The sequence below is a fragment of the Cryptomeria japonica genome, chromosome 1, assembly GCF_030272615.1.
Source record: "Cryptomeria japonica chromosome 1, Sugi_1.0, whole genome shotgun sequence".
Classification (NCBI taxonomy): domain Eukaryota; kingdom Viridiplantae; phylum Streptophyta; class Pinopsida; order Cupressales; family Cupressaceae; genus Cryptomeria; species Cryptomeria japonica.
Genome location: NC_081405.1, coordinates 460,964,659 through 460,990,674, shown reverse-complemented (window position 1 = coordinate 460,990,674; position 26,016 = coordinate 460,964,659). Strand labels below are relative to the sequence as shown.

The 26,016-nt window shown below is 35.5% G+C and overlaps 1 protein-coding gene across 1 annotated transcript; it reads left to right on the top strand.

The window, feature by feature from the left end:
• The first annotated feature begins 6,144 nt into the window (after positions 1-6,144).
• LOC131064255 (uncharacterized) lies at positions 6,145-25,906 on the top strand. The gene is made up of 2 exons (XM_057998355.2): positions 6,145-6,534; positions 25,624-25,906. Exon 1 carries the CDS (start codon positions 6,250-6,252, stop codon positions 6,529-6,531), a length of 282 nt encoding a protein of 93 aa, XP_057854338.1. The 5' UTR covers positions 6,145-6,249; the 3' UTR covers positions 6,532-6,534; positions 25,624-25,906.
• The last annotated feature ends 110 nt before the right edge of the window (positions 25,907-26,016 follow it).

Sequence of the window (26,016 nt, the reverse complement as noted above, 5' to 3'; positions counted from 1 at the left end):
ATTGATTTGGTGATTTCTCCTTTCTATGTTGCAAATTGTCAAATCCAATTTTCACCATTACACAAAAGTTTTAGAGTTTTCTTCAATACAAAGTCATAATTTTAATTTTAAAGGGAAGCCTTATACACAATGTAATCTTGGTGTGAAAAGAATAAGGTTAAGGCCTCCTACATTTGGTCATTAAAACCTCACTTTTTTGGTGAAAATGAAATATTCAAAGATGTGTTAACTTTTTCAATGATTAAATTTGGTGTCAAAAAACATGCTAAAATGTATCATTTATATATTGAAAGAAAAGATATGAGCTCTCAAGATGTGGATGATCTTTCTATTCAGCCAAGAGAGTTCATGACTAGTTTTGCTTCAGTTGTGCAACAACTATTGGACAATATGCTACTAGCATAGGTAATTTCAAGAGGTAAATAAAAATGAACAATTGCTAATGCCTTTTTCTTCTTCAAAAATAGAAGATTTCACATTTGAAAGTGTTGATGGAATTTTGGTGAATGGTTTAGTTGAAATAAAAATTAAAGTCTATCTTGGAGAGAAAGAATATACAAACGAATCATCTTGTAATATTTTTCAAACTGATATGTAGCCTGAATACGAATCCTTCCAATTTATTGAAGAACATAATGGAGAAGAATCACTATAACAATTGTGTTTAAAAATTCATGAAGATATTAGAGATCAGCTTGAAAGTAAAACCACCATTGCTTTGACATGCATACAATTAGAAGACCAAGTATTCAAATTTATTGATGAAGGTTATGAAGACAAAGTATTTCTTAGAGAGGTAATCAATCATCTGATTCTTGAATCTTTTCATTTTGAAGATACCATTATGCAGACTCCATCCCTTTCTCTTGTTCATTGACATAAGCCATCACACAAAGTACATAACAAGGAAGAAACAAATGAAATATTGGATGAACTCATGGTTGAATTTGATAAATTTGGTGGTGCATGTGTTACAAGCTGATTTTTAGAGACTTTAGATAATGTAGGTTTGGTTAAAAACACTACCACAACTAACCCTCAAAATATATCTTATTCTCATATTTTTTATGAAGGATTTCCAATTTGGGGGTTGATTCATTACTCATACAATCAAGTGTTGTTGATATTGTGTCCAATATTATACATGCAATCTCTAATGATCATATGCAAGACAACACTTATGTGATTCAGTTGACTTCAAAGGTGTATAATGAAAAGTGGATTTTTGCGAATAACGACTCATTCAAAGAGTTTTTACAAGGCATTATTCTTAGTATCTTGAATCTAGTAATCACAAGTTAGCAGTTGGGTTCGCACATGTTTTTCATTTATCAACCATTATTTTGCATGTGCATTTATTTTTCTCAGCCCATCAATGGCTTTATATGACCATTTGGAGAAATTTGAGGTAGGGTCCCCTGCCTTGTACATAAGTTAAGTAGAAGTTTTTGTCTTATTTGTTTTGGTTCTAATCTTTGTCTTTTTATCATGTCTCAATTTTTGGCTTGCATAAAGTTCCTCTTCGCCGGTCATTCTTTGATCAAATTTTTTGACTTTGTTGCTCGGTGGATTTAAAACATTGGTCTTAACCTAAGCTTATAGTTTCCTTCTACATCCTTCATTATTCTAGTCCCTAGATAGAGCTTGCTATTGGCCATGTTTTTTAACCTACCCAATTCCTTTAGTTTTTGGCTTATATTGAAAGAGAATTCTAAGGTTTCGAAACCTTTGATGGTCTCCGAAAGATTCTTAAAACCCTCTTAAATTCTGACAAAGTCATATTACTTTAAAAGTTAAGCATATCATTGTCCTTTTTGTTTTGTTGGTTTTCAAACTTATGTTGAGACCCAACAAGGTTTTCAAAACCTCATCAATCTTTGACATGGTTTTCACAAACCCATTGGTCTTTGATAATGTCTAAAAGATTATTAACTCCTGACAACTCTTTGTTCCAAAATCATTAAAAGTTGTTTCTTTCTTTTGTGTTGATCTTTAGGCCTAGTTTTGAAACCTTTGTTAGATCCTGACAAGGTTATCACAACCATGTTGGACCCTGACAAGGAACTCACAACTATGAAAAAGATACAACCATTTACAAAGAGAAGTTTAATGAGTTGGTAAATTGATCTTTGACTATAAAAGGAGGTTTTGAAACCACTTTCAAAATCTGATACATCAAGCCATTATTTTTAAACTTGGCACCTATGAAGGTTGTGAGAAGCACTTGAAAGCTTGACAAGTGTTATATACATGAGAAGGAAAAAGTTTATTTATTTTTATTGCATAATTTATTTTCAAGAAATAGCTATGTAAAGTCTCCCTTTGTTATTTATTGTTAAATTTCCAAGGAGAGGGGGGGTGGGTAGCACTATTGGAGAATTTCTAAAGGAAGAGATTGAGTTTTACTTGTACATAAGAAAGAGTTTGTGAACTCTTCGATTAAAGAAATAAATGAAGATCATTTTATTGATCTATGAATTAGATGTGCATTTCTCCATATTGTGGATTTTTTTATTGTTAAATTTGCAACCATTCTTTAATGTTTTATCACTAGCTTAACTGTAGTTAATTTCCTTCATTTTATATATGCTCTTTATGCATCAATGAGATGAATCTATGTGTTCTTTTTCTTTCTTGGTGCAATTGTCATTTCTTATTTCCATTTTAACTTACTTTTCTTTCCCACTTTTTGATTAAAAGAATACTCATTAAAACCCAATTTCCATCATATGAGGAAATTTAAGCTCTAAAACTCAAAGGAAGATTGTTAACCCAATAGCGTTCTCTCCAACTATTGGTTTGTTTGTTATTGCTCATTGGGCAATTTGGGGTTGGTCCTTAAGGAAAAACTACAACAAAAAATCTATTTACCAACATATATAACAAAAGTTAGTGATTTTTCATACACGATTATTTAATTTATATATGGTACATGCTTTATCTCTATTAAAGTACCACACAATAGTATTTCACACTGCATATCCTTTGATTATTCTCCTATTTGATGGGGTATAAACACAACACTTAATAATTCTAGGGCTTATAAATCTAGGTTGTGACCCCACTTTTCTTGCTAATATTGGTTCCATTATTGAGACTCCAATAAATAAGTAGAGAACAAAAATAGCAAGAAAAGTGGGATCACAAACTAGAGTCATGGGCCCTAGAATTCTTAAGTGTTATGGTTATACTCTAGTGATGATAATAGGAGAATAATCAAAGGGTATGTGATGTGAAATACTACTATGTAGTACTTTAATAGATCAAACATTCACCGCATATAAATTAAACAATCGTATATCATAGAATAACTAACTTCCTTTATATAAAAATATTTCACTATATATAATGTCTAATACAAAGTATTTTTCTCTTATACTATCTCTTTCTTATCTATTTATTTTCTTATTGCTTACTCACTTCTTACATCATCATAATATGCTATTCATATATATGCAATCGGGAACATGTCCCTTACAAAATATAGCTATCCTTATTAGGCTTGGTTGTCCTTATGCTTTGCATTTCATTGGTGACCAACTACAATAAGTTCTAGTTGCTGCTATAATTTTTTATATCTTGCTGCCAACAAAAATGTTATAGATTACAAGGAAAAATTATTGGTGCTATGTCGTTTATATGATATGGTCATATGCAATGGTATGAGAACATGGCCAAAATTGAGCAACATCACTTGCAAAACTTAGTCAAATTGTAGCACTAGATTATGTTATTTGATCACAAAACTATATCCCAAGATTGATGGAGTTAGTGGTTGGGGACTACAACTATTGAGATGAAATTAAATCATAATTGAATATATACAAATTAGATCAAAAGAAGACATCTTCATAGGAAAAAAATGTCATGACTCAAGAAAATAAACAATTATAAGGTCATCGTTGAATGATTATTTTATGAATATGAGAGCAATACAAATTGAATGAAAGAGCCATCCAATAAATATAATTTTGATAATTTCCATTAAACAAGGCTTTAAGTGCATATAAAAGGGCTAGGCCCAAATGAGGGACAAAAATAACTTTCTAATCAAACATATGGTTCAATGAAGAGAGCAAAATGGAAAAAAATAAATAAGGAGCATGAACAATTGTTATGGTATTAAAAACTTCCCAAAGAATCTTTGGAAAGAACTATAATAAAAAAAATACAAAATAATATCATAACTTTCCAATGGCTTGTGTATTACTATACTCAAGTAAACACAAACTCCCATTAATCAATGTAATCACTGAACTATTCTCCACATAGGATAATAACTAGGGTATAAAAGATTTGCCAGAGGGAAAGCATAAGATATATATGGGCTACAGGGAGTATATTTAAATGGGGTGTACAAGTCCTTGCACCTCACATCAAATGCATTTTCAATAATGTCATTCAAGAGGGCATATTAGAGGATTGGAGAACTAGTGTTGTTATCCATATATATATAATTGATGAAATAAAAAATCTATCAAAATATCATATTATTATGGCTAGTCCTTTTCTTGAAAAACTTTTTGGGATCATGGTTGAATGAAGAATTAGTAGTTGGATAGAATAAAAGGAAAAATGGGCTAAGGGACAAGCAAGTTTATACAAAAACATTTCATTTTGATCATTGTGTCACCCTTAAGTACTCGATTAAAAAGATATGAGACAACTAATGGGATGAAGTTTTTTACTAGTTTGTGGATATCAAAAAGGCCTTTGACATGGTGTCTCATGGAAAAATTTAAAATAGGATGGAGCAAATTAGAGTATTAGCTTATAGTGGTAGTTCATAGGTTTTATGAACAAGTCAAGGCTAAAATGAGAACACGTGATTAAAGTTTGAGTGCTTTGGTATGATATTGGCATCAAACAAGGTTGCTTGCTCTCCTCAACTTTGTTTGGGTTATATATTGATAAGTTAGAGGAGTGGATAAATAAAGCTGGTGATGAGGGAGTTCATCTTGCTAGATACATAATAAAGTAACTATTATATGTGGATGATCCCATCCTAATTGCAAAAACAAAACATAGTTTGAGAAACCACTTGAACCCTCTGAAACTTTTTTATTAGGAGGTTGAGATGCAAGTGAACACTAACAAAATCAAATCACGCTCTTTTCGTTATAGAGAAAAAGAGAAGCAAATTAACTCTTTTTTGAAGGTAGCTTGTTGGAAATAGTGGAAGAAAACAAGTGCCTCGTGATTGATTTTCACAACAATATTAGTTGAGACACATGTAGAGCAAAATGAATTCAAGAGGATTATATTCACAACAAAATAGATGCTAGAGTCTAGAAAATGGGATTGGAAAACCAAGATAATCTTATTTGGTTTGCTTGCCACTTTGGTGATCCTTTATGGGTGCGAAATTTGAGGCAATATTATGTCAAATAAGAAATGGAGGTAGGTAGAAATAATTCATAAACATTAAATCATAACCATCCTCAAAACTAAAGGCTTTAGTTCCCTTCAAGATTTTATTAACTAATACATGGATTTCTTTTGGAACCATGAGCGATGGCTTGATTGTTAAGCTACCTAGAAAATGCTCAAAATATGGAGAATCACCATTGACCTAGATCAATTATTAAGGAAGAGCTAGATAGAAGAAAGAACATATGGATGAAACACAATGACAAGTGGATAAACAAACATGACATTAATTTGTAGAGATGTCCAAATACTTATAAGAAAATTAAAAAGTATGTCAAAGAAAAACTCAAATTTACCATGTAAACAAAGCAAATTGGTTAAAAGAAAGCTTTACTATATCAAACATTTTATCCTGCATGAAATCATGTTGAAAAAACTAACATAAGAACTAATATCAAGTAAAGAAGAAGAATTGATAATCTGATTAAAGGCTAGCTTGTATCCTCTCAAATTTGAAATTGATAAATGATAAATTAGACAAAACTATGTACTTTTTGATCAATTAATACTCTCATGCCTAACATGCTACTCTTTTATTAGTGCTCTTAATCCTATAAACTATTTTAATCTCGTGAAATTATTTTAAAAAAATAGAAATTGTGAAAATTTGCAAACGTCAAAGGGCCAGATTCAATCCAAAGTGGTTGGACTGCATTCCAAAGAGCTCGGAGAGCAGATAAGAAAATTCGCACAGCTTTTACCCCTTCTCAACGTTGTAATATATCGAAAGGGGAACTGCGCATCTGGCCTCAATATAAAACTGCAGCAGCAAGCCAAGCGAGTGAGTTAATTTGATTGGGAGGTGGATAGGAAGAAATCATGGGATTTATAATGGAATTTGCAGAGCAGTTAATCAGGAACAGTATGGAAGATCCAAAGCAGAGGGAACGCAAACGCCGAGAACATCTGTACGCCGTAAAGCAGCGGTGTATAGAAAGAATCGAAGAAACAAAGCTTCCACTGCGGCCTTACGGCTTCTGGACCATGGAGAAGCATACCCTCCGCCTTAACTGGGACAAGCAAATGTCCAACGCCCGTGGCCGCACCGATCCCTACGACAACATCTCCGCTGATCCCTTCGACTTCGAAGATAAAAAGTGACAGGTATTCTTTTCCATTGGTATTCCTTTCTCTTTCATTTTCCAATTCGATTAAGAAGAATCTACCCATTTTAGGGACTGTTAAATGGCTCGCTCCTGCATTACTTTTCACTGGAATGATCCCCGTGATTGCCTTTGTATTTGACTCCCAATTTTTCCTCTTTGCCTGCGATTGGTTATTTTCAATCAGAATTTCTGGAATTGCATGAATGTCCAAGTGCATTTCCATTTTTCTCATCAACTGGTCCCCGAGATTTTCGATGTCTTCTCTTGCACTCCCTTTCTTCTCTCCTCTAAAGTAGGATGTTAGAAGCCCAAAACAACAAATTGTTGTAATTGCTTTAGTAGTTCACAATTTTCCTCCCATCTGTGCCTACTTGTGGGACCAAATATAAGCCACCCGTAGGTTACAGCGTAGTTCTATTAACAATTTTTCAATGGATATATAATATGAAAATTTTCAGACGTTTTGAAAATATATTGGATGTTATGCAAATTGTTAAATGAAGAACTAAGGTGTGAGAGTTAAGTACAATATTTGGTGACTGACAGTGAAATATCAACAAGCATTTAAGAAATCATACCCAAGGAATTTTAAAATATAGGATACTCAATACAAGAAGAGAATTGACGATTTGTTATGATGCTTGTATGTCATTGGTCAAAGCCTCCTATTTAGGTGTCTATTCCTGATGCGCAATAAGAGTGACTTATCTACTCTAACATCCTCCACAAGGCATTACTTGGAGGGCCCAAAGGTAAGTGGCAAATTTTCTCTCCAAACTTTGCTTCCAACATTCCACCGAGAGCGGAATCATGGAAGGTGGCATTTTTTGCTAGCTCTTCCCTCTGATATACCCCTATGAGAGGAGCCATAATGAAAAATGTCATAATAGGAATATGGCATCATAATAGCATTATATTTACAAGCGTGGCAAAAGTATCAAGGGGAGTTTGAAACAGGAAAGACTTGAGAAACTAAGTGTGTAATGAGTCCGAAAAATGATAGCTATTATTTAAAAAAATTTAGAACCACTTTTAAAAAATTTCAAGAATAACTCATGAATTATTTCCGAGATTTAAAAAGTTGCATATTTTTCGCTTTGACTACTGAACAATATTATATTAATATGATGTTGATGAGCTGAAATGCTGAAGCCAATTATGAGGACACATGTAGATCACCACACTCTCTTACTTGCAGTACCATAGTTGTAGAATGTGACGATTGATCAATCTATGTTGGTCCTAGATAAAAAGGATTTTAGTATTGATATCTGACTATTGCTAATATTTTATCAGCATCTTTGACCTTTCAAGAGTGTAGGTAATGCTTGAAGTTTGGAACCCCTCCAACAATAGGCCTGCTGCCTTATAATCATCTATTTGCACATTCAAACAAGTCTCCAAGAATGAAGAACCAAAGTGTTGAAGCCACACATGATCCAAACACATGGTGATCACCAAATGCACCCAGCTATAGGGTATGTTGGATCCACTCAAACAATGGATCTAGAGCTTTACATCTTCCAAATCTAAACAATCCTCCAAGGGAATGATGGAAAAATGGCTGAAGCCAACTATGAACGGGTCGATAACTTATCAAAAACTGCTCCCAGCCATGTGCGTGGGATCCCAAATCTGCACTAAGGACATGCTATCCTTAGAAGTGATGATGATGGCCAGAATGCTAAAGCCAACTTTGATCCATCAACCAAGTTGATCACAAAATTCTCCCAGTCACGCGTGTGAGCTCACAGAACCTGCACAATCCACAGATCCCTGGCAAAGAATTGAAGGCAAACTCCAAAATCTGCCATTCACAAGATCTGTCATGGATATCCTAGAAATGGGTTTGTGCCTTACAACCCCAAAAGCATAATGATGAAAGCAAGCCATGATTATATCTACAGTCTGTAAGATCACAGCAAGCCTCAAACCAGAATGGTGACCACAAACACTCAATGAAGCCGTTTCTTTTCAGACGCATAATCTCTAACAGACAATGAAGCTTATCCTTTTTAGCACATGACCTCCAACAAATTGATGAAGTTTACTCTTTTCTGATGCATAACCTACTGCAAAACAACAAAACCAATCTTCTTCGAACATGGGACCTCCAACATTACCCCGAACTAACTCTCAAAGATAAAATCAACATGATAATTCTGGCTAAATGGGATGGTCTACACTTACAAGGCCATTCATTTGTCAAATTTAATATAGAATTCATTACTCATGTGAACAAAATGCTTTCACAGTTGAGGAAAGACATCTATATGAAGCCTTAGAGCCAAAATAAGTAGCTCAATGACCTAGCATTGATCTATCCTAAAATCAACAAATCTGTGCCATCTATGCTCCCTCAAGCGAGTATGGCAATCAAGTATGGCCTCCATCCAAATGCACAGATTGAGGCCTAGAACACCCTTCTTTCCAATATTTAGGTTGTTGATTGTGGAAAATCCTCACAATGGTCTGCTATCAGGTTTTGAAATCAAGCAATGCTGAAGAAGAATCATCTCCCAATGTAGTTTGAGGGGTAATCAAGTTGTGCTCACTAGCCTAAATACAATTTTCATAGGAGCAACAACTCTGTCCACCTTACCTAGTCTGCCACCTGTATAACCCATTTATGGAAGCAAATTTGAACTGATAGTCAATATGAGTAGAGATAGCAAAGGGAATATCATAAGAGCCTTAGTAATATTAGATTAATAGCATGAGAAGGAACATCATTATTACGAAAAGTACTTTCAAGATTATAAGTAGCATCAACAATATTGGAATTGCCATTAACAGTAGTAGTACCATCATTACACCCATCTTGTCCAATGCCATTCTTACACTTTTAATTCAATATTCTTCTTCAAAAGCCTTTGATACAAGTATTTCAAATGTTGGATCTCTTTGATGGATTACACACTCACACAATCCACCTAATTGTAAGACACAACTCCTTCCATGAACAATTTCTTGATTTTCTCCCCTATTTCATTAGGCATTTCAAGCCATCAAATATGATCATGCGGATGTATACCATTCTGACCAATAATGGGTCCATAAGATGTTGGTACACACTTTTATACTCAATTAGCTTCTCTATTTCAGTTGGAAAATAAGCTTCACATTTAGTAATTGCCTGCAAACCTCTTCTAATGAAATTTATTTGCATACACTTCTGTAATGTTTCATGATTGTGCTCATTTAACATCGACACACCCAGAATCAGTTCTGTTCTCAGCTGAATCAAAGTCAGAATAAAAATATCCAAATGCCTTAAATAACATCCTCAATATGTAGATATCTGGATTAGCTTTTCAAATGTTTCAGAAACAGGGTCAAACAAAGCTTGTATGACCTTAAGAAAAAAGGCTGCCCCCATAATGGTCAACTTATCATCAAATTTAAATCAGTCATTTCAAGCCAACAGAATACGATAAAATGCAGTAAAATGACACTTTTTGTGGGAAATCCAAACATGTTTGTTGATGTGGAAAAAAATGCTCATAAACCTCATAAATGGGCAAGGATTTGATATATATCACTAGAAATGCCCCTTGAAACTCAAACTTGCTAATTTGCAATTTCCTCTTCAGAAACACAATTCTAACAGAATGCCAAGTTGGTGTTCCACCTCCTATGTTTCTACCGATGCCTCTGCGCACCAAACAGTTGTAAAAGTTCAAAACCAAGGGCCATAAACCCCAAGCCATGAATACCATATGAGAGTTAAGCACAATACTCCATGATGGAAAAGTGAAATATTGCAAATATTCAACAGGTTATCCTTGAGATACTGAAGTGAATTCCCTTATGGAATCTTAAAACACAATATACTTTATAAAAGAAGAGAATTCACAATGTAATATATGATTAAGTATAGGTGGGCAAAGCCTCTTATTTATTCACTTACTCTTAGTAACATATACGATGAGTTGAACACCAAAGAACGAACTTATACTGACATATATTCAAATGAGGAAACAATATTTGTTGATTCAAGTAGCATCGATCAGATAAAACCATATACCTATCTGTTTACATCAAATGAAGAAAGACGGTAATGCAGATATATATTTCATATGAATGATTCATATATCGAACCTCTTCATTATCGAATTACAATTAATACATGTCCAAACATTATCGGGTTATATTAGAATTGACCCGAATTAGTTATCAGGCTTGTTTGCTTTGATACCGATTCATTATCGGGTGTGTTTATATCGATCTGTTATCATTTACACTGGCACCGATTAGTTATCGTAGACATCGAATGGATCGGTTGCCATTTGTAAAAGTCACGACCAAGTGACATCTTGGTCGGACATGTCTAAAAGACATGTCCGATCAAGGTGCCACTTGATCGTGACTACCTTACTATATATGCATCATTCAAAAGAAAGGGGATGACATTGAAATCGATATATGTTCATCCTCCATACCTGCAGCAAAAGAAAGACAACAATATTATTGCCATAGTCATAATACCTAAATATTAAATACACCATCTTGCATATAACTTGTTCATTAAATTGGAAATTGCAATAACATTTACATGGTATTAGAGCCAATTTATCGAACCCGAGGCTATTCAATTTTGTGGAAAATTTAAGAACTAGTTTATATCAAGCATTCTATTTCTCTAATGGCCAATGCTATGAGATTCGAAGATAGACTTGGTGTGGGTGGTGATTTCTCCGCATGGAAGTTCAGAATCAAGATGATTCTAAGGGAGAGCAAAGTCGAAACTTTTATCAAGACTGAATCTACGGAAATCGAGATCGAACCTGACAAAACATCATGGTTGGAAGGAAATGAAAAAGCAATCAAGATTATTGTTGATGGGGTGAGAAATAACATAATGCCCATTATAAAGAAACATGAAACGACTTTTGAAATGTTCAAAGCACTTGTGAACACATTTGAGATATCAAATGCAAGTCGAACTTAGGCCTTGAAGCGAGAAATCAATCATATAACCATGAACAAAGGAGAGACAGTAAACGCCTACTTCATGAGGATCTCAACTCTAAGAGATGAACTAGCAACTCTAGGATATGAGATCCAGAGCAAAGAGTTAACACTCATTGCTCTAGATGGGTTACCTAGTGCATGGGAAACATTTTTCCAGGGCATCAGTGCAAGGGACAAATATCCTGAGTTTGAAAGACTAAGAGATGACTGTCTCCAAGAGGAATCTAGACTGAATAAGAAAGGAATAAAACATAAGAATATAGATGAAGACCTACAAGTCCTAAACACTAACTCCACCAAGCAAAACAAGAAAAGGCAGTTTAGGAAGAGAAAAGGTCGTCAAGGCAAGAACACTTCAAAGAAGGACTTATCTCACATCCAATGCTATAGATGTGATCAGTTCGGACACTATGTTGCAAAGTGCCCGAAAAGAACCAAGCAACATGCTACATTTGCCAAAGCAGGAAAGACTAAAGGGGAAGATGACTCCGGAAAGTATGTATTCTACTCAGCACTCACAAGCCAAGCTTCTAACAAGATCAACTCATGGGTGATTGACAATGGTTCATCCAGGCACATCACAGGGTTTAGAGAAGTACTTGACTCCATGACAGAGGAGAGTAATGAGGAAGTAACCATCGGAGATGACTCCACACATCCAGTCAGAGGAATGGGAACCTGCACCATCAAATTGAAGACAGGCATATCCTTACGGCTCGAAGGAGTACTATATGTCCCCGACATCAAAGGAAATCTAGTCTCTATATTGGCACTGGAAGATAATGGATACAGAGTGACATTCATGGACAACAGAGTATTGGCTTGGCCAAAGAGCTCTTCCATCAAGAAGGCAAAGACCATTGGACAGAGATAGGGCTATTTGTATGAGCTGTGCACAGAACCCAACCTAGCCCTAATCCATGAAGCCACTAATGCAAATGAAGTTTGGCATAGAAGATTAGGCCATCTGAATTTTAGGGCTTTATCTTCAATGGGAAACCTTGTCACAGGTCTACCTAAGTTAAAACAAGATCATTCAGGGGCATGCAAAGGATGTGCCCTAGGTAAAAATACCAAGGGTACATTCCAAAATAGTACTAGGAAAACTAGTAAAGTTCTAGAGTTAGTTCATTCTGATGTATGCGGACCTATGTCCGTACCCTCTCTAGGGGGATTCTTGTATTATGTAATATTTGTTGATGACTACTCTAGGAAGACTTGGATCTACTTTCTGAAATGCAAAGAATCAGAAGAGATCCTCTCTAGGTTTAAAGAATTTAAATCACTAACTGAAAACTACTCAGGAAACAAAGTTAAAACCCTAAGAACTGAAAATGGGGGAGAATACACATCAGATTCGTTTAGAGAATTTTGTAGAGATAATGGGATTAAGAGGGAGCTTACTATACCTTATAACCCCCAACAAAATTGGGTAGCTGAAAGGAAAAATAGGACTATAGTCGAAGCTGCCAAGGCCATGATTCTAGATCAAAACCTTAACACAAATCTCTGGGTAGAAGCATCCAGCACCGCTGTATATATACAGAACAGATGCCCACACTCCCATTTTGAAGATAAAACTCTTGAGGAAGTATTCACTAAAATTAAGCCAAATATCAGCCACCTTATGATATTTGGGTGTCCTGTCTATATCCATGTACCTAAAGAAAAAAGACTAAAACTATACCCTTCTAGAAAAAGAGGAATGCTTGTAGGATATAGTGAAACCTCAAAAGCCTACAAAATCTATGTACCTGGTCAAAGAAATATTGAACTAAGTAGGGATGTAATCTTTGAGGAAGACTTAGCCTTCAAAAGAGCTCAGAGCTCCATAGAACTTGAAATCTATGTCCCTATTTCTAACTTAGATGAAGATCCTGCTCCTGAGTTTCAGAGGGAGAATCTAGATGAAACTGAAAATGAAAATGAACACTCACCTAGAAATCTCAAGAAAAGACCACTATGGGCCACCAAAACAATGGAAGAAGCTCAGAGGTTTGCTGCTCCTTCAGGAATCTTCAGAGAAAGCAAAAAGCCTAATAAATTTACTAGCTATGTTGCTCTTATGAATGATCTATCTAAAAATGAACTTGACAATGTAACTGATGCCCTTAAACATCAAGTATGGAAGGATGCTATGTCTGAAGAGTATCAATCCATAATGAAAAATGATGTATGGGAGATTGTTCCTAGGCCAACTAAGAAATCTGTTGTTTCTTCTAAATGGCTTTTTTAAGATCAAACATGCAGCAGATGGTAGTATTGAAAAACATAAGGCAAGATTTGTAGCCAGAGGGTTCTCTCAAAAGGAAGGAATAGACTATGAAGAGACATTTGCTCCCGTAGCCAGATATACCTCAGTAAGGACTGTGCTAGCCATTGCAGCAGTAAAGGGATGGAAGGTACACCAAATGGATGTAAAGACAGCTTTTATTAATGGAGAGATCTCTGAAGAAGTATACCTAGAGCAACCTGAAGGGTTTGAGATTCATCATGTAGAGTCTCATGTGTGTAGACTCAAGAAAGCTCTATATGGGCTTAAACGGGCTCCCAGGGCCTGGTATGAAAGAATTGACACATATCTATCAAAGCTAAGCTTCTCTAAAAATGATGCAGATCCTAATCTCTACTACAAACAGAACAAAGGTGATATGCTAATATTGATTTTATATGTTGATGACGTATTAATCACAGGAGAAGATCACATTATAGATCAATGCAAGAAAGATCTATCCAAAGAATTTGATATGAAGGATTTGGGATTCCTTCATTATTTCCTAGGGTTGGAAGTATGGCAGAATTCTGATAACATTATTCTAAACCAAGGCAAGTATACCTTGGACATCCTGAAGAGATTTGGAATGCTAAACTGCAGACCCATGACCGCTCCAATGGAAACCAATCTTCATAAACTTAAAGAAGCAGCAGCAAAATCACCTTCTATTGACCCCACTCTATACATGCAGATGATTGGGTCTCTTATGTACCTGGTAAATACAAGGCCAGATATTTGCTATGCAGTGAATGCTTTGAGTTAGTTTATGTGTGAGCCAAAGGAGATACACCTGGTTGCAGTAAAACACATTATGAGATATTTACAAGGTACCTTAAATCTTGGTCTCAAGTATGAGAAAGTTGATCTTAATCTACACGGATTCACAAATTCAGATTGGGCTGGAAGTGTGACTGAGAGGAAAAGCACCTCTGGGTGCTGCTTCAGTTTGGGATCAGCCATGATATCCTGGATCAACAGAAAGCAGTCTTCTGTAGCGCAAAGTTCCACCGAGGCCGAATACATTGCGGCCTCCATGGCTGCTCGAGAAGCAGTGTGACTTAGAAAGTTACTTGTGGGATTGTTTGGTGATCCTATGAAGCCTACTATTATTCATTGCAACAATCAAAGTTGCATAAAACTTTCAGTGAATCCAGTGTTCCATGATAGATTTAAGCATATTGAGATTCCCTACCATTACTTGCGAGATATGGTAGACAAAAATGTGATCCAATTGGAGTATGTGAATACAGGAGACCAGACTGCAGATATTCTGACCAAACCCCTTTCCAGAGTGAAGGTTGATCACTTCAGAAAAGGTTTGGGTATGATAGAAAGGTAATCTGTTTTGTAACCTATACTTGCATATCAATAAGATGTTTAATGTGTAAACTTCTTTGTCGTGTTAGGACTTCTATGGGTGTAACCCCCTATGTTCATATTCAAGAAGTGACGACTTCTCAAATACTGTACACTTGTATGGGAACATCATAAGGTGACGATCTTATGATGTTCAAACCAGTTATCGTGATAGGATCTCTGGTATGTCATGGATGTGCCATAATTGTGTTGTGATATTACATTTGAAATAGAATGCTAGTGCACTTATCACAACTTGGATATGTTGAAAATTTAATTATTTTCATATGATTATCCTTAGTATTGCGTGTGTAGGCAATACTGATATCACGTGCTTAGGTGATATCATGTCAATACAAATTGACTAACCTCTTGTATCACATGTTTAGGTGATACTTCATAATTGAATGGTATAATCTTATGTAGAGTAAGATTATGAAACCTCATAAGGAATCCTGACCATTATAAGAAATGAGATGATAGATATGGTAACTTTATCTTCCCTAGCTAAGAGGGAGTGTTGATTCAAGTAGCATCGATCAGATAAAACCATATACCTATTTGTTTACATCAAATGAAGAAAGACGGTAATGCAGATATATATTTCATATGAATGATTCATATATCGAACCTCTTCATTATCGAATTACAATTAATACATGTCCAAACATTATCGGGTTATATTAAAATTGACCCGAATTAGTTATCGGGCTTGTTTGCTTTGATACCGATTCATTATCAGGTGTGTTTATATCGATCTGTTATCATTTACACTGGCACCGATTAGTTATCGTAGACACCGAATGGATCGGTTGCCATTTGTAAAAGTCACGACCAAGTGACATCTTGGTCGGACATGTCTAAAAGACATGTCCGATCAAGGTGCCACTTGATTGTGACTACCTTACTATATATGCATCATTCAAAAGAAAGGGGATGACATTGAAATCAATACATGTTCATCCTCCATACCTGCAGCAAAAGAAAGACAACAATATTATTGTCATAGTCATAATACCTAAATATTAAATACACCATCTTGCATATAACTTGTTCATTAAATTGGAAATTGCAATAACATTTACAATATTGAGTTCAATAAGAGATATTTATCTTCTCTTAACATTTCCAATAAAGAATTACTTAGTAGTATATCATTTACACAGCGTGCTAGAAGTACAAATGGAATTCAGTTACCAGGATCTAAAATGGGAAAAAATCTGCAAAGTGAGTGTAAAAATGAGCATAAAAAGACAAGAATATGTTAAAAAAATTTGCAACTATTTTTAAAAAGTACACAAATAATTCATGGTTATTGTGAGTTTTAAAAAAAAATTGATGGGTTTCTGGGGTCAAAGCTTGAGTTTGGCATCTGACCAGCATTACCTTTAATGACACCTTTCCAGTTGAAACAATGTGGGCGAGCCAATATATCTAAGGAAAGTATGATTTAAATGCATATTGATCATCAAACGCTCCTAGTTGCAGTGTCATAGCTGTGGAATGTGACAATATGTCAAACAATTCTGGTTTCAGTTTGTAAAGAACTGGATTTAATTTCTGACTTCCACTAACCTTATACCTGCATCTTCAACATTTTTGGTGCATAGTTAATGTTTGAACCACTCCAATGAATTTGCATCCTTACAATCCTCAAATTGCCCATTCAAAGAAATCTCAATGAGTAATTAGCTGAACTGCTGAGCCCAACTATGATTTACACACATTGATCACCAGTTGCTCCCAGTTGCAAGACATGCATGAATTTGCACCTTTCCAATCTTCCAACTGCCCATCTGAAGATTTCTACCATAATGATGGGAAACATGTCAAAGCCAACTGTGACCAGTCCAATAGCTAATCAAGAATTGATCTAAGCATGTGTATGGGATTTCAAATCTGAGCAGTACGAAGGTGTTGTTAATTTTAGGATCAGAAGTGAAATAAGCAGAAGTACAGAAATAATAAACACTTGAACACAGCAAATACCCTGGGAAAACCCTCCTTCTTGGGGGAGAAAAATCCAGCCAATAATATTTCTTATATTATTGAATAATACAGAAAATTTGCCTTTACAACTTGGCCAATCTCAAGGCTAATACAATGATGAAGTGAAGGCACCTCACTGGGCGCAAATTTACAACTGAAATAATATCTCCTTAATAGGGCAATATGTCAGTATGCTGAAGATATCGAACTCCTCCCTCGAGCACTAGTTTGTCTTCAATGCGTTGTATGATTTAATGATCTGACTTTCATTCTTTATTCACAACGATTCCTCTACTTCCCTAATGCTGTTCCAGAGGTGGCGATTTGCTTCTTGCAATGGATACAGAGATGAAGTCGCCTATGGCGATCTCAATGCTTGTATAATGAAGATATCAATCAGCAGTTTCTGTTAATGACAGTTCAGATGTGCAGTCGGATGTGGATTGGTCTAATAAGATCCTCGATCTTAATATGAGTGTTTGCTCGATATATGTATAATTATGAACGATTCTATGCCCTCCTCTGATGGATGCTTGCCTGACTTATCTTCTGTCTTCTCGAGAATCCTCTAGGTGCCGTCACCCCCTTGCACTGTGATTTCCTCAATATATATAATCTTGCAACATAAGAGGGTTGTATCTCTTCATAAACGCACCTCTTCATACGTGGGTTTGTTATGCAAATTGTGACTCTTAATGTTGATTGATTACCGTTAACTAATTGCTATTGCTTATATCCGTTTGTCAATCGCTGTTGGTTAATGTGTCCACGCTTATGACCAAATCGGGTCTTGTACACTGCTGATCTTGAATTTGATAGGAGAAAGAATCTCCTGCCGCTACAATAACATCAACAGGTGTATGCTCACAATCTTAAGCAAAGCATGAAGAACATGCCATCCAATGACATCAATAGAGGTGATGATGATGGCCAAACTGTTGAAGCCAAATGTGACTTAACTACCATGTTGATCTCCGAAGGTCCCAACCATGTTCTTGAGCTCCCAAAACTTGTACAATCTGCAAATCTATGCCAAATAATTGGAGCCAAGCACCAAAATCTGTCATCCACAGGCTGTGCCACAAACACCCTAGAAATGGATGTGGGAATAATATCCTTGGAATCATCACAAAACAACAAGCAATGATGCTATCCATGGTCTGCAAGACAATAGAAAGTTTCAAACAGCAATTAGAAACATATCTGTTTCCATGAGTCGCCCAATGGTCTTGGATTACTGAATGCCATATGTGCACCTAACTGGAACACTGTTCAGCTTAGCTTGCTGCTGTCACCAGACACACAGCAAGGATATCCTTGCAACAGCATAGGAAGATGCCCTCTCCAAACTGCTCGATATACCCCCCTTCAGATTTGTAGCATCGCTTATATCCTTGACTCCTGTTGCGTGCTTTGTAGCTGGTAACAATGAAGTTGGGTCAATGGCTGCTTAGTGGCTTGCATTTAGAGGTGCAAGCATCATCAATTGATATGCTCCTGGATGCGTCTTGCCCCAACCTGGCACTGAGGATAGAGTAGGGTAGTGCATAAAAGTCAAAATGATTACTAGGAATGGATAAGACAATATGATGCACAACAATAAGACTAGCAGGGGATTCATGTAATGTCCCCACTTTGAAATAGAATTTAATAATAAATAATAATAATAAAATTAAAACATTAAAAATTAAATTATAATATAAAGAATATAATTAAATATAATTAATTAAATTTTAATTAAGTTAATGAATGGTTAAAAGACATGGAAGGAAAAGTTGTGACTCCCTCAACAATAAGATATAAAAGGGAGAAGAGAACATCATTTGGGAGGGGGATAACTTGGAAATCAGAAGTGCAGATCTGATTTAAATAAGAAGTGCAGGTCTGATTGTGAAAGGTTGTGTCCCTTTCAAAGGGCAGAAATAATGAAGAGTTGCACACTTTCAAAGGGTGTTAATGGTGAAAGGGTGTGTCTCTTGCCATAGGGCATACATGATGAAGAGGTATGACCTCTCCCTCACATTGAGAGATATAAAGAAAAAGGAATCAAAGCATCCAGTAACATCACGTTGGATCAGATCAGATCAGAACTGTTATTAAGTTACAGGCAGTAACATCCTTGTTCTTGGTGGTATGCATGGGATGTGTTTAATAAGTATGCTTAATATATGAGGCCCAATAATGTTCTTATGCGGAATTGATAGTAATATTAATATGGACTGCAATATGTATGACAGTCATATGTAATTTCACATATATATTCATAATACATAAGAAATATTTATACTTATAGTCTAAATCATGTTATTACTGTCCGTATTTAAGAAGATGGGAATGAGATGTTCCAAAGAGGGGCAGTCTAAATCCAAGCAATAGGTTAAGTCCCAAGATAGGGTGGGATCAGCGATCCATAAGGCTTAATAGACCCAAGATAGGTAAGGGCTTGGATCTGTAAACTTTGAGGGAACCTATTGTAGTTGGTCTCTAAGCGCTTTGGTAACATACGTAAACCCTTCTCCCTTAAAACTGAAGTAGTAGCAAGGTCTGATATCTATATTAAGAACTATGAATAATGAAATTAATCATCTAATGAGGAAAATAGATAAGCACTTGATAATAACTAATTGAAGAATATCAATCAATTTTAATATGTTGAAATAGATCAGGTAGGGGACATTACAAAACGTCCCACCAGGTATGAACCTCACAGGTTTGCATCTGAACAGGCCTTGCATTCGTTTAATGCACAGTCAGTAGAAACTCTTTGATGCTTAGCTCAACATCAACACTCCTATCAATACTTGCTCTAAGTAAGTCGGCCTCCATAGGATAACCAACACAGACAACAAGTCGGCCTTATTTAAAATTATTTAATAATTATGTTTATTAATAATTTTATTTATTATTTATTTTATTTATTTAGTTTAAAATATTGACAAATAGAGAGAGTTGACCAACTCTAATTTGGGACATCACAATCCACCCGTCCAAGATGTTGCTTGAGGAACGTCAGATTTGGAAGTCCGATTTCCACATTTTCCCATGTTCCATCTTCTGTGTCCTCATCAAAGACTACCATTATAGTGGTGTCCTCATCAAAGACTACCATTATAGTGGATCTGTCCTTTTCCCAAACACCTATGACCTGGTTGCCACAATTCTCTGCATGTGAAGAATTCTGTGAAAGTCATGTCTTTACGCATAGGAATGCTTAAGGCATTGTATTCATCATTTAGCCTTGCCATTTCATCCTCTTGATCAGGTTGTTCTTCCTTTCTATTTGTTTCTCCTTTCAGAAATTTAGCCCTGAAAATTCTTGTATTGGTTGAAGCTCTTTCACCACCAAAACTACTCTCTTCAGCTCCATTTTGTATAGGTCTATTAGCACTCCATTGTTGGTACAACCCCCTGAGAAGCTGGACCATTTCCCTCATAGACTTCCTCATGCTGATCTGAAACTCTTTGGTTTCCCTGATGAATCCCTGAGCATTCTCATCTTCCCTGTCACCCATGGAAGACTCCCTCTTCTCACACTGCTGGTAACGCTGATCCCTATCACTAATTAATCACCCTCAGGCTGGCATGATGCCAAGCTTTGATATCACTGAAAGATACCAAACAGAATACTTGTCCAGACTTAAAAATAAATCAGTTATAGCAATAATCTCAGTACCAGTTTTATAAACAGTCTTCAATCAAACTGTAACATACTCAGAAAATTCATAGAACTCATAGTATGTTTCATTCTGATAAATAAACGGATTGTACAGATTTCATAAATATGTTATCTTCATTCACATTGGTCGTAACCAGATAGACAGATCTAATAAGAGTTCATACTGGTTTCCATGAGTCATTCGGTGGTCTTGGATGACTGAATGCCAAATGCGCACCTAATTGGAGCACTGTCGGCTTAGCTTGCTGCTGTCACCAGACATGCATGAAGGATATCCTTGCAATATTGTAGAAAGATGCTCTCTCCAAACTGCTCGATATATCCCCCTTCAGATTTGTAGCATTGCTTATATCCTCAACTACCGCCACGTGTTGTGTAGCTGGTAATAATGAGGTCGGGTCCATAGCTGCTTAGTGGCTTGCGTTTAGAGGAGCAAGCATCATCAATTGATATGCTCCTGGATGTGTCTTGCCCTGACCTGGCACAAAGGATAGAATAGGATGGCGCACAGAATGCAGATCGATTATTGGGCAGGGATAAGACAATATGATGCACAACAATAAGACTGCCTCCCAGGTTTGCATCTAAGCAGGCCTTGCATTTGTTTCATGCACAGTCAATAGAAACTCTTCGATGCTTAGCTCAACATCAGCATTCCTATAAATACTTGCTCTAAGTCGGCTTCCATAGGATAACCGACACAAGCAACAAGTCGGCCTTATTTAAAATTATTTAATAATTACATTTATTAATAATTTAAATTTTAATTTATTTTATTTATTTAGTTTAAAATATTGGCAAATAGAGAGAGCTGACCCAGCTCTAATCAGGGACATCACAATGCACAAGATCCAAAACTTACAGCTGTAAGAATCACACAAGGACTCAAGCTCCCAGTATCACTTGCAAAACCAAAGATAACCTTACACAAGAGATTAGAGCAAAAGGATAATTTTCTCGGTTGTGGATGCATAATGGTACAATGATTAATAATGGATCAATAATGCTACTAAATATACATATGACACCTTGCTTATAAAGGCAAGGTTGAGAGGTAGGACAAAACAAGATTGTGACATGTGTCCTAATCTCATGTCATGAGACAACAAAAAATAAGATCATAACTAATTCAGCTTTTATTAAACAGCCTCATCACCTTTTGAAAGATTTTCAAGACACAACTAGTGGACCCGCCATAGCAGAGCTAGGAATTTTATCTACACCCACATGGAGTAACTAGACAATGCTAGGAATATATCTATTTGCTTTCATGATCAATGGTCAGAGATTGCTGAAGGGATCCACTTGGCCATCTGCCAATCTGCTACAGCCAAATAAAAATAATACAACTGCTTGATGCCTTGGTGGCCCAGATTTGCTTCTCACCATGATTGACGGTTGGAGTAGATGGCCAAAGTATTGGGTAGTCTGATCTACTTTTAGACCAAAGTTTATACACTGTCTTTACTTTAAAGTTTAAACTGAAAAATCAGATTTATTATTCACCATAATCAATGGTTGTGGTAGATTACCAAAGCCTCAGGTGAAGAATTTTCGAAATACCTGGTGATTATGTCGTAATGTCAGAAAACATTGCATAAATCACACAATAATGAAAACTTCTAATGCAGAAGCATACACAGATAATTGCACCTTAAAATCCCAAGTTGGCCTGAGTTGGCCTAATAGTGGAGAACTTGTACTCTTGAAGAGAGGTGACAAGTTCAAATCCCACAGGGGTTAAGGTATGTATGCCTTGTTTGCAGCACAGTTAGGTGTCTCTCACAAGTAGTACAGGGTAGTCCCATATTGCTATAAGCCATCTGTAGACCCATATACAGATCGCCTGGCATCCTGGACTATAAAAGAATCTTTCTTTTAAATGTGTTTTCCAATCCTTCGAAAAACTTACAAGCCAACCTCCGCAATCGATACAAATCACAGCTGCATGGAAAACAACTGTATCTTACATTCAATTTTCCAGTTCTTCAGAAAATTTAGTCTTTCATTCTTTCGAAAGACAGTTTGAATGAAATTGCTTACAATCTTCTACCTTGCTCCTATCTTTATACTAATTCAGCTCAAAATCTATTTAATCTAATCTTCCAAAAATCAGCTTTAATTACAAAATCATCCTTATCAATTTAGAAGGATGAGATGGAAGATATCTTTAAATCACTAATACATTTGTACACTTTATTAGAGCTAAATAAAAGAATTCACTTTAATCACTAAAGTGAAATACAAAATAGGCTAACTCAAATCACTTGAACTTTTCCTTGCATATTCACACTGTACCTGTGTGGAAGTTCCTATCCAAGCTAAAATCTCAACATTCTTTGTCTTTATGTTAAACTGATGACTCAGATTCATTCTTCACCGTGATCAAGGGTTGTGGTAGATTACCAAAGCCTTAGGTAGTTTGATCCACTGAAACATACTGAAACATTGCAATTTACTAAAAATCTATCACTGCTTTTTCCCAAAGAGCTCAACCCTTGCAGGTGATCCAAAGAACATTGAAGGGATCCACCAAACCATCTACTGCTCTACATAAATCAACAGAAAGCTGCCACTTACCTTGGGCTTCAATGCTGAAGGGAAAGCATGCCACTTTGCAATTTGTCCTTGATGCAGATTTGTTGCTCTAATGATCCAATCGGGATTGCGCATATCATCACTTCTTTAGAAAAATCTCTATAGTGGAGGCACCATGTAGATGGCATGCATCATTGTAGTAGATCTATAGATGATTATTTTACCTGTCAAGCCATTCCATATATTCACAGAAGTTGGTGATCGGTCACCTTGGAGAAAGAAACAGATTACTGATTGTGACTAGCAAGTAAATGATAAAACATAACATCAAAGGCAGAGACTAAAGCAAAGTTTTCAGTTGAATCTATGTGAACTAGGCCATCGTGAACATAAAATAAGGAGCTTGACCAAGGCAACAAATATGTGAAGACATATATAGAACAAGGAACAAATTAATGAATAAACAATATGAAGGTCAACTAGGAACTATCTAGAACCATAATAAAGTAATCTTGGATCAGTGGTCAACAAAACATTTTTATGTTTGTGCACGCAGTCCACAAGACCAACTATATACAACCTGTAAACCGGCATGCCAATTTAAGCTGATCGGCAACTACCCTTGAAGGGCTAGTCTCACCTGAGGTGCACATTGGATCTGAAATGCCTTATACTGAATTTAGCTATGGAGATGCAACTTTTAAATCAGCAGATTAAAGAATATATACAACTAAACAAGAAATACACATGATTAGCACAATACTTAAAGTTTCTTTATTCATATCATAACTATGGTCATATACATGTAAGCCTCAACTTTTACACTACCTCCTTTGCCCTTTCACCTAAACTTGTTATGAGTATGGGTTGTTTTCTCTCACTCATCTATTGTATTGTATATTTATATGCATAGGGGGCAGCTTGTATAGGTGCAAGACCCTCCAATTTTAACAATTATTGTTCTTAAATTCTAAGTTACTGATCTTGGTGCTGGTTCAGGTTGTGGTTGAAATTTGGTTTGCCATTTAGGCCCAAATTTTTTTAGCGTTTTGGTTCCATAATATAAAAACACGTAAGAATCATTAGTTTAAACTTATTTATATAAAAGCAAGAATCAAATTAATTTTTTATTTATTTTTTATGTCAAGTGATATTAAAGTTTAGACACATTAAACTAAAAATATAAAATTTAAATATTATTGTATTAAATATAAAAATATTAAAAATTAAATATATTGATATATTATATCAAACCTAAAAAAATAAAAATTAATATATTGTATTAAATTTATATTATTATACTAAATAAGCATATCATATCATATTAAAATAGTAAACTAAAATGTATGGGATGGTGCAATGTATCTGCAACATGCATGTTTTATAGATGTCTGTAATGTATAATTTATCTTTCGCGAGCTGTTCGGCTGGAATTACATCTGTATTGTAATGTGTATATCTGCACTATACGAACCCAACACATTTTGTATATGGTGTTTTTACAAAATGCATATTTTACAGATAGACATTTCACAAACACTTGTTTTTCAGTTTTTGAATCCTTTGTAAACACGAATTCCAGCCAAATAGATTGCAGCAAAACATGACCAATTTTTTTTTGAAAAATCCCTGTTTTGCTGCAATGTTAAAAAAAAATGCACCATACGTAATTCTGGGTTTGTCTGGACTGAAACCACAGTGATTTCATCATTTTCATTTCAATCCCCCTGCCACGTTGAACTAGAATCCAATTGGGTTTGGGTTGGACCCAGATCAGGCGTCTGGCTGATGAACTGGTAACATCGCTTAAATTATCTCTAAAGCACATTGCTTCATGTGCAAGAAAGCCTGTAGACATGCTTTTCCTAAACATAGATATTACACTGCTTATGTGCAAGCAAGTCCCAATAATAGAAGTTCCCTTTAAATGGCCTATTTTTGGCATCAACAAGTTTTGAATATCAAGTATTCTATATTTTTAAGTAATGAAATACATTCTACTTGATGGACTTGCTATACAAATGTTATTGAACAATACTGTTGAATCAGCAATGAGGCTTCGCCAAAAAAAAAAATGCCATGTTGTGTTGCTTTGCTTTTGAGATGTCCTTGTGCATCTGATGACATGTTGCTACATGTTCTTTTTTGTCACTAAATTTTACACATAAGTGTGTGATCAGATGTTTTGTTGGTTGGTTGTATGATGTATTTGTAAGTAGGGGTAGAAAGCATTTGTTGCCTATCAAACCGCCAATTAAATTTGTTCGTATTCTGTGCAGGAGATCATAGTATGGAAATACCAGAGGACAACTGGGTTGGTGGGCTACTGTTTTCTTTCACTCAGAATAATCACTGTTGGCTACAATTTAGAAATTGGATTATAATAACTCAGTTTCTCGTGTGTGAAGTGTATTATATTCCATTTACTTTTTCCCCAGAGTCTAGGTCTTTAACTTTCATAGCCTTCAATGTGATCTCAAGATATAATAATCAGTCCTGAGAGACAACCTATCAAACATATAAACTTTGCAAATGAGTAAAATTCTTTAAAATCTTAAATTATGTGGCTGTGAATGGTTAAAAAATTCAATTACTTGTGTGTCCTTTGAGGCCACTAAATAGTGGGACTTCATTTTATAAGCACATGCTTTTCATGGAAAAGGTGAAATAAG

Bases quoted from the DNA above. Each gene is read 5' to 3' on its own strand.
- LOC131064255 (XM_057998355.2), top strand. From the start codon at position 6,250: ATGGGATTTATAATGGAATTTGCAGAGCAGTTAATCAGGAACAGTATG.